Genomic DNA, 19,211 nt, shown 5'->3' with positions numbered 1-19,211 from the left:
TTAATAATGCGATCAACTGGATGCGGTTAGTTGTTGTTGTTGTTGTTTTTTTTTTTTGACGTTTCCTAATACGCCTGTCCAGCTCATCCGACAGATAATCCGAGTGGGAGACATGTCGGGGCTATATGGGGGCCATTCCAGAGGCTGAACATTGTTTGCCATGAGAAAATCACAACAGACCCTGGCAACATGCGGTCGAGCATTGTCTTGCTGGAAAATTTGGTTATGATTTCTGAGAAGTGGAAGGACATGTGATTGGAGGATCTGGTCTCTGTATCGCACGGCATTGAAGTTGGAGCCCAGGACCATAAAGGGTGAGATGCCTCCCCAAACCGTTACAGAAGCCCCGCCGAATCTATTGCGTTCACCCACGCATGCGTCGGCGTCTACATTATATTTTTTTTCTTCCGTCTGAGCGATACAGACAGAATCTAGACTCTCCGGTGAACACGATACGTCTCAACCGACGCATCCCAACCCTGTTCGGACCATGTCTGCACATCCAGTCAATACGCACTTGCCGCCTCCGTTGGGTCAGAGGTGACCCGACAAAAGGTCGGCGGGCAATGGTTCTCTCTACACACAAGCAGTTCCTGACAGTTTCGGCACTAATAGGTCTGCTCTACCCCTTTGAATTTGCGTTAAGCGTGGCATCTCGTCAATGGTGAAATCAAAATGCCAACGTGGAAAATTAATGTGGCTTAACTTGGAGTGTCCGCTGAAATTATTCGTTTGAACAAATCTAGCATGGCTGTATCAAGCCGGGTGATTTGGACTAAAGAAGCTGACAAAGTCAGACAATGACATTGTCATGATTGGCTGCTTTTAGGGTAGTTTGTCGAGAAGGGAGATCATGCTTGATGTAATACCTGACCAAATATTCCATCATTTCCTTACAGCTAAGGTGTACTGCAGGGGGAAACTTTTTTCTTTTTCTGTTGAGTATGTATAACTGGTGTCCGATCCATTGTGCTACCGTTGCGTTACATCTGTACATGATGAAGTGACAATGTGAAATCTTATAACTAAAATAGTTCCCTCCAGAAATTGAACATTTTCTTTTCTTTAGTGTTGGATACACAAACATATACCAAGAAAAGGAGACATGACAACCATGTGGCCAGTATGTTAAGGATTGTTTTCAGATGTGTATTAATGAATAATGATGCTAGCATCGCAAAAAATTCAACGATCTTCATAGTATCAAAGTCTGCACCCCTCATCTGACACTATACCTCCCCCCGCCCAACACAAAAAGTAATAATGACAATAAATAAATGATAATAATATTTTTGCGGTGATAAAGAATTTCACAGAAAGTAAAAGGGATATTAAGTAAATATACTTTTCTAGATATTCCGATTACCTGCAAATGAAAAACTAATTTATTTGTTCCGTGTTGCTCACTATTGCAATAGACAGAAAGGTAGACCGCATCTATCGGGTGAAATCCAGGTTGCCTATCTAGATAACTACTTCAAATATGTTGTCAAATTTGCAAATATTGACGTTTAAAAATCATTTTAAGATAAAGACAAGCCCAACGTCCTCCCTTTGGTGTATTTCATATATTGGTTTCATGAAGTCATCTATGTGACTAGAGTCATTTGCATGCATGTTGTTTCCCATTTAATTCAAAGCAACGAATTATATCAACCCATCGAGAGCTATTCATATTTAAAATAACCGACTACATACATGTACACAAATGTAGCAATGTTTTCGCAAAAAAAGTTTAAATAGCCAGGTGTAGTAGACACTGCAATTGGACTTTCAGTCGCCGAGGTTTGCATACACGTACCTAGATGTCACGTTTTGATAAATTTGAATAGTGGTGTGGTTCAAAATATAAGGATTTGGGTAAAAATCGCCTCGCCATTTTATAAGTTAGGTCCCTAGCACCATCGAGGAGTCATAGAAGGATGAAATAGTTATGTGATAAAATCAAGTCTATAATGTGACTACACTGCATGTAATTCTTAATTTCTGTCCTCAGTGCGTCTTTCGTACAATCAGAAGTCCACTGGACGACCCTAAATTCCTTAGAAAAGAATTGTCACAACCTACATCATAATGACAACTACAATGACAGACACACGTGACATATAGTATGTTATTATGAGACCACATACAATGTAGTGACATCTTAGAAGTCTGACAGTCTGAATGGCGTAAACCCTTGTGGGGTCCCCTTGTAGTTCAGGTATGATTTCTCCAATGTCTTATGTTCAGGGGACATCGAGGGGCATCAGGGGGCATGAGGGAGCCTGAGAACAGTGTCTACTGTAGTACATTGTATGAGAGTATGATGTGGTTAAAAGCCCCGCCCCATGCAGAATTTAGAATTCTAGTCAGGGGACATTGACTTGATGCAGCTACAAGTTAGATTTGCTCTCAACATGGCAACACCTATCATTTTATGTTTTAATATCATTTTCTGTCTGCTCTTTCTTCCGTGCTTTAATTTCTGTTTTATCGTTGTACCATTTGTCATCTGTCCTCATATGACCCTGGCTGTGGGAGGATTTAAAAAACCCTTTAAAACAAAAATAAACAGAAGATTTACCTCTTGTGAATTTGCCAATATAAATTTATATATGTGAACTAACGGTGTACATTGTATATTCGTTTTCCACAGCAAATGAAGAATAACATTGAAAAAAATCGCGATACAAAAATTCCCATAAAATTCCTATGACAATTAAAATCCAAACTGAATTTACCGAACTCTGATAGTAATTTCAAAACTCGAGAATGCGGTTTAGCCGTCGAATGTTTCCGAATACCTGAGACTTCTGCCTAGGTGAACTCTTCCAAATACAGATTTCTTATCTATTAGGGTTGAGGTGTTATTAAAACCAGACTCAAAACATTATTTCGACGGGGATTAGTGCATTATACAAAAATTATCAACAAAACGCATCAACACACGAGAATTACGTTCTTTGGAGCGTTTTTTCAATCAACATTGTAATATGGAAGGCGGTGTGTGGTTCCATCAGGTCGTGGTGTTCGTTTTCAGACTGTGTAATAGGATAAAAAATGGGAATACGGATCAGTTTTTCAAAATGTATTATTATCAATATTATTAAATCATAAGTTAATCATAACACAGTTTGGGGAATTGAAATTGATTCCATTACTTCCGTTTATATTGATATTCCGTCCCAAACACATCAATACAATACATGTATGTTGTAGGGTGACATACCGTAACCGCATCAGACCCCTCCTTACTTACATCAAAACTGATGAGAAGAAGTTTCACAATTGCTGAATTAAATCAAGATGTATACTTTTATCCGAATACTTATCTCTTTGCTGGTTAGCAATATACAGCTGCCGTACAGAATTCGAATGCGATATATACATGTACGACAGGGAAGTGAATATTGTTCAAATCAATAAATTGACTGGGAAATGATAGAGATGTAATAACACAAAACAGGTTTTAATATGGGTAAATAAAATAATGGGCAATATCTATGTGAACCTTTTCTGACATAGCAACACTTGCCCTCAACTATTAACATCATACCACAATCTACGTAATGGCCCTGAATAAGTCTTTATATATAATTAGTCAGTTAGTTACATGTTACTATGGAAATGTAGAATGTACAGTATCGGTAAACTGTAGCTAGGAGCCGTGAATAATATACTACTGATATATCAGATATGTACTGTTACTGTTGCCACACTATATACATAATCCCTTTTGATTTCTTTGGGTTGATACATATGGAATCCGATATGAGCTTTTATTTCATTTTCTGAAAATCCTTCACTAAAACATATTTCAGACAATTTAGCAAATAACTGATAAAATTGACTTTTTGACAGGCTTTTAAGAATTAAAAAAAAAAAAAAAAAATGAGGCAACGGTGATGTAATATCGGCATCCATATTATAATGTTACAATCAATTTTGTGCTGTCAGTGCAGCCTATGGAAAATAACCCCTGGTATATTACACTACTAGCATCTACCAAAACATTATAATGTAGAATTTGATTGTCAGGCATTATGGTACAAACACATATCAAGGCACGGGTATATTGAATCTATATTTGTTCCAATACTATGCCATGGAACTGTCCATTTTTGACATTTGTGCCATTCAGTCCTTCTTCATTTGGAATGAATGTAATGGTCACCCCTCCCTTGGTTAGTTTTATTTCTCCACCCTGTCCGCAGTAGCTGGCTGGGCCAACCATTTCCATCACTATTGAGTAGCAGATTTCTCTTCTCACCAAAACAGGAGGCACAATCTCTACTGGATATGTTTTGGTCGCGCCATTACTCCTCAAATCAAAATGTCTCTCGTATAATTTTGAATCATGGTCTTCCAGAATTTTCAGCTTTATTTTATATAAAGCTACATTTTGGCAGCTTCCATAGATCAACACTTCATGTAACTTTGCATCTTCTGAGATGATGAAGGAAATTGCATCGCTATTTCCACGAAAATAACCCTTCCCACTCACGACGCATTTAAATCTTTCAAATACAAGCCTCCTTTCTCTCTGAGGGTCTGGATGATCAGCCTTGTTTGTGGTCAAAAATTGGAAATGTTTCACAAGTTCTGATGGAGACATTATACCTTTATGAGAGACTTTATCTGAGAAATAAGAAACGTCCATTCTTGCAAAGCGAATATATGGGAGGATATTGTCCAGCATTCTGCGAGTGTTTTCACCGTTGACTTCCAAATTTTGTCTCTTGATTTTTTCCTCAGCCCATTTCACAACTGCCTCAAATATACTTTCCTCCTGCATATTGACTTTGTGTTGCTGGAGTATCTCAATCAGACATTCTTCTGACATTTCCATGAAACTTTCAGATGAAAAGACTTCCATTGCATGTGGATATATGAACTGCAGACAGAGTTGTTTAGTTTCTTCTTGTTGAAACATATTGGTATTCAATAGAATATGGCATACATTCTCGACGTTGATTCCTGCCCGCATTCGCTGGTCACACCGAGTCACCAGGCCCTGTATATTGTATTTCTGTGCAGCATACAGAAGTGAAAATGCCTCGATCAAGTCTACTCTTGTGTCATCACAGTAAATGTACCTGTTAAAAATATAATGATTCATATCAAATTCATATCGTCCAAATTAAAAAAGTTGTTTTGAAATCTTGATTCGTCGTCACCCCTCCCCCTCCACAACATCTTCCCATTTTTGTGTATGTACGATGCAGAGTGAACATTTTCCATTTGTCAGTAATGCAATCGTACAATATTGACAAATAATGTAGTTACAAACTTAGAAGATTAAAGAGACCACTGCACAATATGGCTAATTCCTAACTTTTCTCTGGCTGTTTTGTACTTCTAGATCTTTGGAACTCTTTCTCATGACTTTTAAAACTGCTTTCAGCATCACAATATCTTTCCTAAGGTCAGTTTGGACAGGCAGAATTGGTGAAAATATCCCTGCTGATATTAATGTTTCCGGGGGTTTACAATTTAACAAAACACATCTAAAGATTTCTTCTTTCGATGGAGGGATATATTCTATTCCAGTAACAATCAGAATTCACCCATAATACCTGGCTATTATGGTCATAACTCCTAATACATATTCCTGGAAATATTGGCTTTTACTTAAATCACTGCATAAACAGATGCAAATTTGTTCCCATAAATACATATAGATATTAAAAAAAAAGAAGAAAAATACAGGCCTGCCAGCTCAATATACGTTAACAATGTCTAACATAACACATTAGGGGTCCAAGACTCAGTTACTGACTGGATCATATATAGATTCCAACGAAAAATTTGGGTAAACACACAAGCCTGTTTGATGTTCACTTAAAAGTTCTGCTGGCATCAGAATTAGATTGCTTTGTTTTCTATCTCTTGTCCATTTTACATCATACACAAATATCTAACATTGCTTGACTGATGAAGTTGATTTGAGTTTGAGGTTTTTTATATAAAACATGAGATGGATTCCTCTCTTGTTCATAAAATCAATTTAAGGTAAAAAAAACATGCCAATAACACTTACAACAACATTTTCTTAAAAGTAACTGGATCAATGTCAGGAACGGTAATTAAACTATCTGCCTCGGCCATGGTTCCCTCAAACATGGCAAAAAATACATCACTTCTAGCCATCAATATGGATTTGTGAGCTCCGATACTTTTTTTATTGTCTTGTGGTCCGACTATAAAATGAATATCACATCCAACTTCCTGCTCCAGGATGTAGCGGTTACACTGTATCAGTGTCTTTCCATCCCTCCAGTTTCCTTGCTCAATATTTCGTTCAGCCATTATCAATCCTCAGATGCACAAAGACAATCTACATCTGCAATAACATATATTTGTATATATACGTGTAATTGCAGCCAATAAGACATTGATTAAGAAACAAGAAATGCACGTATATTTCAAATGTGCTGGCAATTTAGAAGCGCCTTAGAACACGGAAACGTTACATATGTATACAAAATAAAGGCTCTGATCCATCTCAGCAGTGCATGTATACATTCTCATTGAAACATGACTGCACATTGTTTGATACATAAATTAAAAAGTAAACATGGTATTTTATGACAGTTAAGAAACAAACCGTTATCTTACCGACCCATCGATTTGTCTTCTTTGATAAGAGTAAATTAGGAAAAACCCATAACAAAACGGAAATCCCGATTAAAACAAAACGAAAGTAGATTGACCTCGTTCAAGCGTGTCTACCTTTCATGGTCAACGATACGTTTTCCGGAATTCTAACATTCAAGTGCAAGACGGCAAAGCGCTTTTACGGAATTTGACATATAGACAGTTAATTTTGGTACAGCCCATGTACATAAATTCATAGACTAGTCCCAGTCTCTAGAATATCTTAATTGGATATGTCTGACACTAGGTTACATAGGAAGGCAAGATAAGACAGTCGATAAATACAGAGAAAATGATTGGACAGGAAACTACCACAATAGTAAATAAAGTTGCAAGTGGGAATATATTATATAACTGATGGCTTTCTTTAGACTGAATAAGCAGGTACTTATTTTGCTGTTATAGGTTTCTTTTCTGATATTTAGATAACAAAAACGAAATTTCCACAATTTTACAATCCCACGATAATAAGTAATTATAGCAAATGGTTTATCATGGAATTGTAAAATTGTAGCAATTTCAATTTCTACATGGTTGTGTGAATCTGTTATCTTTACTACTTATTTCTACATGGTTGTGTGAATCTGTTATCTTTACTAATTATTTCTACATGGTTGTGTAAATCTGTTATCTTTACTACTTATTTCTACATGGTTGTGTGAATCTGTTATCTTTACTAATTATTTCTACATGGTTGAGTAAATCTGTTATCTTTACTACTTATTTCTACATGGTTGTGTGAATCTGTTATCTTTACTACTTATTTCTACATGGTTGAGTAAATCTGTTATCTTTACTACTTATTTCTACATGGTTGTGTAAATCTGTTATCTTTACTACTTATTTCTACATGGTTGTGTGGATCTGTTATCTTTACTAATTATTTCTACATGGTTGTGTGAATCTGTTATCTTTACTACTTATTTCTACATGGTTGTGTGGATCTGTTATCTTTACTAATTATTTCTACATGGTTGTGTGAATCTGTTATCTTTACTAATTATTTCTACATGGTTGTGTGGATCTGTTATCTTTACTAATTATTTCTACATGGTTGTGTGGATCTGTTATCTTTACTAATTATTTCTACATGGTTGTGTGGATCTGTTATCTTTACTAATTATTTCTACATGGTTGTGTGGATCTGTTATCTTTACTTATTATTTCTACATGGTTGTGTGAATCTGCTGTCTTTCAAAAAATAATTATTATAGTTATAACTCTTTATAATTGTACCGGACCTGTTGTCATGTTGTATAAAATATCCAAGTATTTTCCGGAAATATATGGAAATGTAGATGGGAATGTTTTGTCAATTTCAGAAATGAAATCACTACTAAATGGCTGTTAATCTGTATTTTCCTGATTTTCGTGGGAAGCATTTTTCTGATCAGATATTGTTGACATTTCCACAGACTGTCCGAAGAACATATAAGGGTTTATTGAATTAAAACACATGCAGTAATTGTAATTTGGATCGTTACATAAATTGTCAGAATCCAGAAGGAAAGTTGCACTTATCCAAATACAATACGCTAAACAAAGTCTGAAATAAAGTTTAAAGTTGTACACATCGAATTTTTCTTATTGTCCGTTCTTGTTTAGTAATTGCTATTTAGTTTTTTTATAAATTAGTTTGCTTATTTATTCATATATCTTATTGTTACCAAACATTACCTAGAGATGAACATAAGTTGCATATATTACGTTATAAATATATTCTTGCTATGGACCGTGAATAAAAATTAACAATGATACTGCGAGAAATATCTCCATTACTTTCTGATATTACAAATCATTCTTTATAAACACAGGCATATTGTATGTGATATATATATATAAACTCCAGGCATAATGAAATGCTGGTTGACATTATTTACAATATCTTGCGAACGCGTGGTTCAAAAACAACTCTCTATGTTACAGTGCACGTGGTTCTGTATCGAATGTTGCATCAGTGTATTGCTGGACGATGTCTTCAAGGGAAAGCACGAAACGGGAATATCTCGTGTGTGATATTAAGTGACACTACTGATAGTCTTCATAGAGACACATCATTTTCCGATATTTTGATTAATTTCTGATAGCATTAAACAATGGCACGGCTGACGGAAGTTCAGAGGTATCAGGCCAATGTGATGATTATACAAGGTCAAAGGCAAATACAGGTTGCCAGACATTCTGGTGTCCATATTTGCACTATAGAACGTCTTGTTAGACGTCTAAGGAAAACTGGGCATGTTGATGAAAGACCTAGGTCTGGGCGTCCGCGCATGACGTCACAACGTTAGGACAGGTTTAGTCTCACGCATTTGCGCAGTCGGCACCTTATTGCCACTAACTCTGGCCTTCATACCATAGGTACTCAAAACAGTCCTATCCATGCAAAAACTTAAGGAAACGATTGCGGTAAGTTGGTCTGCGGGCACGTCAACCGTTTGTAGGTCTGCCCCTTACTGCTGTTTGTCACCAGCGTCGTATGGCTTGGGTGGCCCGGAATATCCCACTGAGGCCGTGGAAGCGGGTCTTGTTTCTTGATGAGTCCCGGTTTACCCTGTTTTGAGCAGGTTGTCGACGTCGTGTATACCGACGTGGTGGAGATCGTTTCGCCGATTGCCGTGTAGTTTTTTAGAGATGGATAAGTTTAGGGTAGATCGACTTTGGTGTGGGGAGGATCTGTCGCGACTTTCTCACAGCAATATCCACCCACTGGACTGGCCGCCATACAGCCCCGACCTATCCCCTATTGAGCACTTGTGGGACTAGCTGGATAGACGACGCCAGCCTCCCCCTTTTACTCTGGCCGAACTGAGAGCATACCTCTTGAAAGAATGAGCCAACATCCCAATGAGGAGGATAAACTCACTCATGAACTGCATACCTAGACCTAGGAGAATAAGGTATTGACTAGCCAGCTCCCACAATCAGTCCATTTCGATTTCAGATTACAGAGTTCTCTTTCAATTTCCTTTAATTAATCCTAAATCACTTACCAGATACAAAACGTTGATTTTGCAGCTTGTTCTGTATGGATTAATGGTTACTGTTACTTTAGAATATTCACCATTATACTCGATGTCTTGTCTAGAATCAACTTCAAAGTTTCCCCTGCCTTTCTTTATCCTTTGAGTATATATATATATATATATATTGATAAGCTTTTCTTACTTGTCATATCTGACATCTACATTATCGAGTGATGCATGAGTTGTTTTTCTTACCTGTCATATCTGACATCTACATTATCGAGTGATGCATGAGTTGTTTTTCTTACTTGTCATATCTGACATCTACATTATCGAGTGATGCATGAGTTGTTTTTCTTACTTGTCATATCTGACATCTACATTATCGAGTGATGCATGAGTTGTTTTTCTTACCTGTCATATCTAACATCTACATTATCGAGTGATGCACGAGTTGTTTTTCTTACTTATCATATCTGACATCTACATTATCGAGTGATTACTTGTCATATCTGACATCTACATTATCGAGTGATGCATGGGTTGTTTTTCTTACTTGTCATATCTGACATCTACATTATCGAGTGATGCATGAGTTGTTTTTCTTACTTGTCATATCAGACATCTACATTATCGAGTGATGCATGAGTTGTTTTTCTTACTGGTCATATCTGACATCTACATTATCGAGTGATGCATGAGTTATTTTTCTTACTGGTCATATCTGACATCTACATTATCGAGTGATGCATGAGTTGTTTTTCTTACCTGTCATATCTGACATCTACATTATCGAGTGATGCATGAGTTGTTTTTCTTACCTGTCATATCTGACATCTACATTATCGAGTGATGCATGAGTTGTTTTTCTTACCTGTCATATCTGACATCTACATTATCGAGTGATGCATGAGTTGTTTTTCTTACCTGTCATATCTGACATCTACATTATCGAGTGATGCATGAGTTGTTTTTCTTACCTGTCATATCTGACATCTACATTATCGAGTGATGCATGAGTTGTTTTTCTTACCTGTCATATCTGACATCTACATTATCGAGTGATTCATCTACATTATAGAGTGATGCATGAGTTGTTTTTCACCTATATCTGACATCTACATTATCGAGTGATGCACGAGTTGTTTTTCTTACTTGTCATATCTGACATCTACATTATCATGATTACTTGTCATATCTGACATCTACATTATCGAGTGATTACTTGTCATATCTGACATCTACATTATCATATATCTGACATCTACATTATCGAGTGATGCATTTGTTTTTCTTACTTGTCATATCTGACGATCTACATTATCGAGTGATGCATGAGTTGTTTTTCTTACCTGTCATATCTGACATCTACATTATCGTGTGATGCATGAGTTGTTTTTCTTACCTGTCATATCTAACATCTACATTATCGAGTGATGCACGAGTTGTTTTTCTTACTTGTCATATCTGACATCTACATTATCGAGTGATGCATGAGTTGATTTCTTACTTGTCATATCTGACATCTACATTATCGAGTGACGCATGAGTTACTTTTCTTACTTGTCATATCTGACATCTACATTATCGAGTGATGCATGAGTTGTTTTTCTTACCTGTCATATCTGACATCTACATTATCGAGTGATGCATGAGTTATTTTTCTTACCTGTCATATCTGACATCTACATTATCGAGTGATGCATGAGTTGTTTTTCTTACCTGTCATATCTGACATCTACATTATCGAGTGATGCATGAGTTGTTTTTCTTACCTGTCATATCTGACATCTACATTATCGAGTGATGCATGAGTTGTTTTTCTTACCTGTCATATCTGACATCTACATTATCGAGTGATGCATGAGTTATTTTTCTTACCTGTCATATCTGACATCTACATTATCGAGTGATGCACGAGTTGTTTTTCTTACTTGTCATATCTGACATCTACATTATCGAGTGATTACTTGTCATATCTGACATCTACATTATCGAGTGATGCACGAGTTGTTTTTCTTACTTGTCATATCTGACATCTACATTATCGAGTGATTACTTGTCATATCTGACATCTACATTATCGAGTGATTACTTGTCATATCTGACATCTACATTATCGAGTGATTACTTGTCATATCTGACATCTACATTATCGAGTGATTACTTGTCATATCTGACATCTACATTATCGAGTGATTACTTGTCATATCTGACATCTACATTATCGAGTGATGCATGAGTTGTTTTTCTTACTTGTCATATCTGACATCTACATTATCGAGTGATGCACGAGTTGTTTTTCTTACTTGTCATATCTGACATCTACATTATCGAGTGATTACTTGTCATATCTGACATCTACATTATCGAGTGATTACTTGTCATATCTGACATCTACATTATCGAGTGATGCATGAGTTGTTTTTCTTACTTGTCATATCTGACATCTACATTATCGAGTGATGCACGAGTTGTTTTTCTTACTTGTCATATCTGACATCTACATTATCGAGTGATTACTTGTCATATCTGACATCTACATTATCGAGTGATTACTTGTCATATCTGACATCTACATTATCGAGTGATTACTTGTCATATCTGACATCTACATTATCGAGTGATGCATGAGTTGATTTCTTGCTTCGCCATAAGATTGTATGTTTATTTAATGGTTGAAGTGGGTTCAATTAAGACAGAAACAAATACGTATTCTTTTTTGTCTATATTTATTGAATAAATACACAATATTAAGAGATTTATACCCGGGGTTTACCCACTCAATTGCTTTCATTGATGATAATGTGACTGGTGACAGACTTACTTCCCTAGATGCATTGAAAATGGTTATGAAAATCACGTTTCAACGCTACGTAATCTCTCTACTTCAGTTAATTTCAACACTAACATCTTTCTCGATGCTATTCGAGGTTATTTAATGCATGTGGTTTGCTGTTGGAACTATCTTAATATCTACTGCAAACAGATGTTAAAAACTTTAACACTACTGTTCAAGCGGTGAAAACTGTCTCAACATTTGACGTTCCACACAAAGCATCAATTCTTTCACGAATGTCTTTCAGAATTTTAATGAAGAGTGGCGTATTTCATATTATTGTGCATGTATAGTTCATCTACTCCTATAAAGTAGCGTACCGAATACATTATTGTGTATGTGGAAATTATTGCCGCGGTAAAAGTAGATTATTCTATACTATAGGAGAACATTACAGAGAGGGTCAACTACATTATGATAACGTAAAAACATTGGCAAGAACTATTCATGTTTTATACCTTATACGACACAAAATGCTATGGAAAATCATATGGCTACACTACACTTAGCGATGTCAATTGAGAAGGCAGATGGTCGTGAGCTTGTAGTCCTCGAGGTTTGCTGTATACTGCTAATTATAAACACTTGTACATGTCGTTCTTTTGAAATAATCACATTTATGATAACAACGAAAATTATGAGGCTAGTGCACCTTCCGATCTAAAATTTGACTTTTCTTTCGATAACTTGGGAATTTTCTCAGTCGCCTCCTAGGTTTCAAAATAGGCCCACAGCACCACTGACAAGCCCCAGAAGGACGGAATAGCCGTGCGACGAAATCCACACAATTTTCGTATGGTGCCTTGTGTCCAGTTTTGGAGACTGTATCTTTTTTCTTAATCGCGATAAAACGTGTCGTACTTACAAACATACTAGTTCGAAATTGTGATGGATATTGCATACGTTCCACCAGAAGTGAAATGAGAGAAAGCTAACATTACCAGAATGACGATACATTGTATTCTCATTGACGAAATCTGTAGGGGAATTGGTTGACATTCAAATGTAAGGTCAAGCGTCAGGGTCAGATTGGTCTAACTTCTTCTGCCTCATTATTTATGTAAATACCATATGGCATTCCATGAAGTCATGTGACAATATACAGAATTTAACTTAGCATTGATCCTATAGAATTGCTTTCTGATTATTTGAATATTTCACTTCAAAACACAAATAGCCGATGAAATAAACAGTTTTGTTTGTAACAAATGTATTTCCGAAAATACATTATTTTTTTTAACATATCCATTGAATTGTGAAAATATATTTCCACGAAGTTATTATTTTGAAGTGCGTCATCAGGCAGAATTCAGCGTAACGTCAGATAAACAAACGTTGAATAGACCAAACAATTTGTTAAAGTTTCGATGGTCTGAATTTTCAGTAAGTGTTGACTTCGGGATTTCTTCTTCAAGTGTTGAAGGATAGATGATATATAAGCTACTAATGACTCGCGTCTTTTGTCTTTCTTCACTTTCGCCAAATTACAGCTGATATATCAAGACACTGACCATGCAGTCTCTATTTCCTAACAGAAGTTCTTGTAGAGATGGAAAAGTTCTTCCTGTCAATTGGGAAGCGATCCTTTTAGACATTTTTATTCATGAGAGGAATGGCATTTGGTAATAACGAAGACAGTGGCACCATGGAAGCGGATACATTCAAGGACGCTGTATGATTAGAACTTTCACAAATTGTGTTTAAGTAAAACTTTACACTTATTATAAGTATTAATGTCTACGTGAAAATTTTGACGACTATTAGTCGAACGGTGTTACTCACCAGCCTTATCTCCTTATCTAACACATTTGTACGTCCACTATATTGACACGACCTCATTTTCACCGATACTGCAGGAAAGTAAGTTCCAAAATGGCGTTGCTTCATATTCTAACAATTTTAGTCTTATGCAAAGATTTGACTTTGGGATTTCTTCTTCATGAATCTGCAGGTAAGATTAAACAATGTTGTCGCTCATCAGTTTTCATTTATCATCTATTTGTACTGATTCCGCATAAACATAAACTCTTCACGTGGTGTAGATCTCACAGTCGCCATAACAAACCAAAAGTGACCTAGAAGCAAACATTTTGCCACCCTTTCTTGTGCCAGCTGTTGTGACGTATTTTTGTTAAAATCCGATAACATTTCGGCATGTCAATGATTTTAGACTTAAATTTAACAAGGGCATATACATGAAATGTTTACTGGGGAACTTTGCAATTAATGAAACAGACACTGCCTAAAAGCGAGCGCAAGTTGGTCAACAAGATGCACATTTTCAACAACCTGATCATTATCTACACTGAAGCGTGTTTTTAGAATTGTGTATTTCGCAAGATTTTAATAAAACATCGGCACATACAAGTAAACCAATATATCATAATCATCATCATCACCAACTTCTTCTTCTTCTTCGATTCCATTCGGTTCGATTCCCCGAAAGGATACAGGTTTCCTCCCAAAGTTAAAGCCCTCGCATGCTTACAACAAGTGTGATTTATATAAGTTAAGTTAATTAATGAGGTAATAAGACCAGGTGTGAAAGGATATGTGGGGATAAGGTAGACAATGAAACTCACAAAAATAGTGAAGTTGACTAAAACTAGGAGATTCAAACTTCACATTGAAAGGTTCCTGGATAAGGGGTATAACATGTTTGATGACTTGTAACTGTCTGAAGAAAAGTAAATTGTGACATGAATAGCGTGATCAGAATGGTAACGCTCTTGTTGATTGACAACGAAATGTACATTTGTAGAACTTTTAAATGTGCATGAGTTGCTTACATTTGCCAATAACCGTTAAACCTAGCAATGCTTCGCATGATATTTTGTTAGTACCATATGAGTATATTATCGTTAATCATTTATTCGTGTAACTATGATAATAAAATCACATGCCATTTATCACCCAATTAATGCCAATGTCAGGTTATCACAGATATTATGAAGTCATAATATTGACGTTAGAAACCTTTTCTGAAGAAAGGTTGATCATGCTATTTAACAAACAGATATGTGTACTTGACGTACCTCTTGCAATGTAGTAATACATTTTACTACTGATATTTATAAGTGCAAAGAGTTCAATGCTTAACTGTAATACACCTTGCGTGAGGGTCATTTGGGATGTATACATATGTAAGGTATACTTCTAATTTAAATACAGATCTGGAATTTCAAAACGGAACGTTGATTGGCACAGTACAAGACACCAGAGTTGTGAAGACGTCTGGATGTGCAGCCAGTCGTAAACATCCGGGTATTCTGTATATCCATAACGATCACCATCACGCTGGTGCTACCATATTTGCGATAGACGCTGCTACAGCTAAAGTGGTTGGAAGTATTACACTGACTAATGCCGTGAACGCGGACTGGGAAGACATTGCTGTCGGCCCATGTCCATTCCGAGCTGGACAAACCTGCATATATATAGGTGATATTGGCACGGACAAAGGACACCCAGCAGCGGATAATATTTATCTAATAGCGGAGCCGGATTCGATTACCGGAAATCATAACATGACATACGAGAAAATCCTTCAGTACAGGTATTTATGTAATGACATAGTGTGTTGAAATGTATGGCAGTGTAATTCGGCCACGTTAGGTTCTTGAATTCTTGAACTCGAATGTTCGAAATAATTACTCAATATTTTGAGATAACTCGAAATATCGAGATAGTAAGTAAGAATTTCGATATAATAACGCGTAATTCTGAGTAACTGTCTGAAAGTTTCGAATTGCTTTCTGAAAATTCGAATTACATCCCAAAGCCTTGAGTTACTATCTTTAAAAAATATATCGGTACGATCTCGAAATTTCACGTAACGATGTCGAAATTTCGAGTTACTATCTCAAAATATCGAATTTCTTTCCCAAAATTTGAACTCACAATTACAAAATTTCAACTTTCATCTTTTGTCTCAAAAAATTGATTTGCTATCTCGAAATTGTAGGTGAAAATTCGATTCTTTGTTTTGCTCTACTTTGTCTTATCGAGGTTTGCAAAGCAATAAAATTACTTAGCGAGAAATGATTCTTAAGAATTCTTAATATTTTATTTTATTGTTAAGATCCTATCGAACAAGGGGATCGTTTTTTACCAGTTACAGTAACTATTGTAGTAATTATAATCCTGCACGTTATACAGTTTGCTGTTAGAAGAGATATAACTAGTAGTTGCAGTGTCATATAATTAGACACATTGTATTATCTGTCTTTCTCAGCATGCAGCCATATGTTTCTTTAGTTCCAGTGAGCTCGGCTCTGACACACTCATGGTCGACTCCCGAGGCGAGCTTTACATGATTGCAATACAAAGGGGAGGCAACGGTGGATACTACCATATTCCTAAAAGCGCTTGGAATTCAAACAGCAGAGTTCCTATCACAGCAAGCGGTAACATGGCCTTAAACACAAGTCACGAAAAGGATCCGGTCGCAGGCGACATTTCCCCAGATGGTACTGCCTTGCTTGTGAAAACACAACAGTATATGTTGTTATGGCGATTTGACGGCAACAGCTGGACAGATATATTCCAACGTCAATCTCGGAGGGTTCCATACATCTACGTATGGCAAGATGAAGCAGTGTGCTGGAATCATGATGGAACCGGTTACTACACTATACCAGAAGGAACTAACCCACCATTACATTTCTATTCGAGCGATGTTCCGAACTTCAGTTAAATGTAAAGCTAATTTTTATCTTCATTATCTTTCTATGCCATGTCAATGTTGTTATAGAGATTTGATGTCACATTGAATTCAGTAAAAGTACACCAACATACACATTTTATTATCTATTGTACGTCTACAAGCATATCATTTATACATGTGCATTTCATTTAATGACAAAATTCATCACGTGATTGCCTTGTTATGCAATGAATATGCTCGTGTTATATTTGTGCATATTGCATTAGTGCAGTGTGATATATAGTGACGTCAGGCGCTCTTACATTACGACGTCGCAAATGAAACATTGATATTGTGTAAAGCTGTCTCAACGAGTGACTTGGGAAACCATATTTTCTGTTTGCTGTGATGTTAGCAATATCAATGTACCACATGATAAAAGGACCTTTAACCCGTTATCTTTTCATATGCAATTTATTGAATTCATAACAAATGTTTTACTAAGCTCATCAGAATCTCGTTAAAATGAAAAAAAATCTGGAGTTTCGTTTCAAATGTGAAATGGAAACACCTTCCGTAAATGTCCTTTATTAATAAGAAATTATTTGTCCTATATTAATAAGAAATGATTTGTCCTATGTTAATAAGAAATGATTTGTCCTATATCTATAAGAAATGATTTGTCCTTTATTAATCAGAAATGATTTGTCCTATATTAATAAGAAATGATTTGTCCTATATTTATAAGAAATGATTTGTCCTTTATTAATAAGAAATGATTTGTCCTATATTTATAAGAAATGATTTGTCCTTTATTAATAAGAAATGATTTGTCCTATAATAATAAGAAATGATTTGTCCTATATTTATAAGAAATGATTTGTCCTATGTTAATAAGAAATTATTTGTCCTATATTTATAAGAAATGATTTGTCCTATGTTAATAAGAAATGATATGTAATATATTTATAAGAAATGATTTGTCCTATATTAATAAGAAATGATTTGTCCTATATTTATAAGAAATGATTTGTCCTATGTTAATAAGAAATTATTTGTCCTATATTTATAAGAAATGATTTGTCCTATGTTAATAAGAAATGATTTGTCCTATATTTATAAGAAATGATTTGTCCTATATTAATAAGAAATGATTTGTCCTATATTTATAAGAAATGATTTGTCCTATGTTAATAAGAAATTATTTGTCCTATATTTATAAGAAATGATTTGTCCTATGTTAATAAGAAATGATTTGTCCTATATTTATAAGAAATGATTTGTCCAATATTAATAAGAAATGATTTGTCCTATGTTTATAAGAAATGCTTTGCCCTATGTTTATAAGAAATGATATGTCCTATATTTATAAGAACTGATTTGTCCTATATTTATAAGAAATGTGGACTTACAGGAAATTTATGATCGATATTGTTCACTTACATGAAATAAATCTAAATATGTAAGCAGGTTCCAACAACAAAGGAATTTACACATCAATAAATCTAGGATGAGGGATAAATGTAAATCAACATCAAACAGACATATTGCCAGATGTTTCTTTGAAGATATAAATCCACGCGGCCTTACCGCAATTAACCAGCTTTTAGTTGTTGATGAATATTAATATTTTTATCATTCAAAACGGTTCCTCTATTCATATCTTTCTATATAACGACACACACGCTTTTATTGTTTAATATAGCAAATACAAGGAGTGAACGAGTCAGTGAACTGAGTGTATTGTAGATGTTAAACTGGAAGAAGGATGGAAAAGTGTAACGATTTCACAAACGTTTTGCAGAAGAGAGATATGATTTGAAACTTAATAAAAAGTAAGTTGATTCAACGGTTTTGTCCTATCACCATTGCCTAGATAATGTTTTTATATCAACGTGAGTAAGTATTAGATGTACACATTATCATTTCTATCAATGGCTACGGCTAAATGAGGTGTCACTGAGTTTTCAAAGGGTGTTACAATAAGAGAAAATATAAACATGTCAACTTTATCATGACGTAAACTTAAATGCAATAAAACTAGTGCAAAATATGAACAAAAGAATGCTTTACATGGCGACTACTGAAAAAGTACCAGGGGAATAAAACCAAGTGTTCCGGA

At 35.4% G+C, this 19,211-nt stretch overlaps 1 protein-coding gene and 1 pseudogene across 2 annotated transcripts; one reads left to right on the top strand and one right to left on the bottom strand.

Annotated features, from left to right (window-relative positions):
* Nucleotides 1-3,055: 3,055 nt before the first annotated feature.
* LOC132555544 (BTB/POZ domain-containing protein 6-like) lies at nt 3,056-6,674 on the bottom strand. Of its 2 annotated transcripts, none has more exons than XM_060219894.1 (3): nt 6,601-6,674; nt 6,023-6,325; nt 3,056-5,078 (listed from the first exon to the last, which is right to left on the bottom strand). In XM_060219894.1, the coding sequence occupies exons 2-3, from the start codon at nt 6,289-6,291 to the stop codon at nt 4,064-4,066; spliced, it is 1,284 nt and encodes a 427-aa protein (XP_060075877.1). In that variant the 5' UTR covers nt 6,292-6,325; nt 6,601-6,674; the 3' UTR covers nt 3,056-4,063. The 2 variants fall into 2 exon arrangements, with proteins under 2 accessions (XP_060075877.1, XP_060075875.1); XM_060219892.1 differs by having other exon boundaries at nt 6,605-6,665.
* Nucleotides 6,675-14,316: 7,642 nt separating this feature from the next.
* On the top strand, nt 14,317-16,965 carry LOC132555549 (uncharacterized; annotated as a pseudogene).
* Nucleotides 16,966-19,211: the final 2,246 nt, after the last annotated feature.

This window comes from Ylistrum balloti, unplaced genomic scaffold (genome assembly GCF_031769215.1).
Source record: "Ylistrum balloti isolate Yb309-2 unplaced genomic scaffold, AGI_CSIRO_Ybal_v1 Utg370504, whole genome shotgun sequence".
NCBI classification, from domain to species: Eukaryota; Metazoa; Mollusca; class Bivalvia; order Pectinida; family Pectinidae; genus Ylistrum; species Ylistrum balloti.
This window is presented reverse-complemented; position numbering and strand designations above follow the sequence as displayed.

Excerpts from the sequence above, each read along its gene's own strand:
- LOC132555544 (XM_060219894.1), bottom strand. The coding sequence starts at position 6,291 with ATGGCTGAACGAAATATTGAGCAAGGAAACTGGAGGGATGGAAAGACA. Across the intron at positions 5,079-6,022 it reads ACTTTTAAGAAAATGTTGTT|GTACATTTACTGTGATGACA; the intron begins GTAAGTGTTATT and ends TATTTTTAACAG.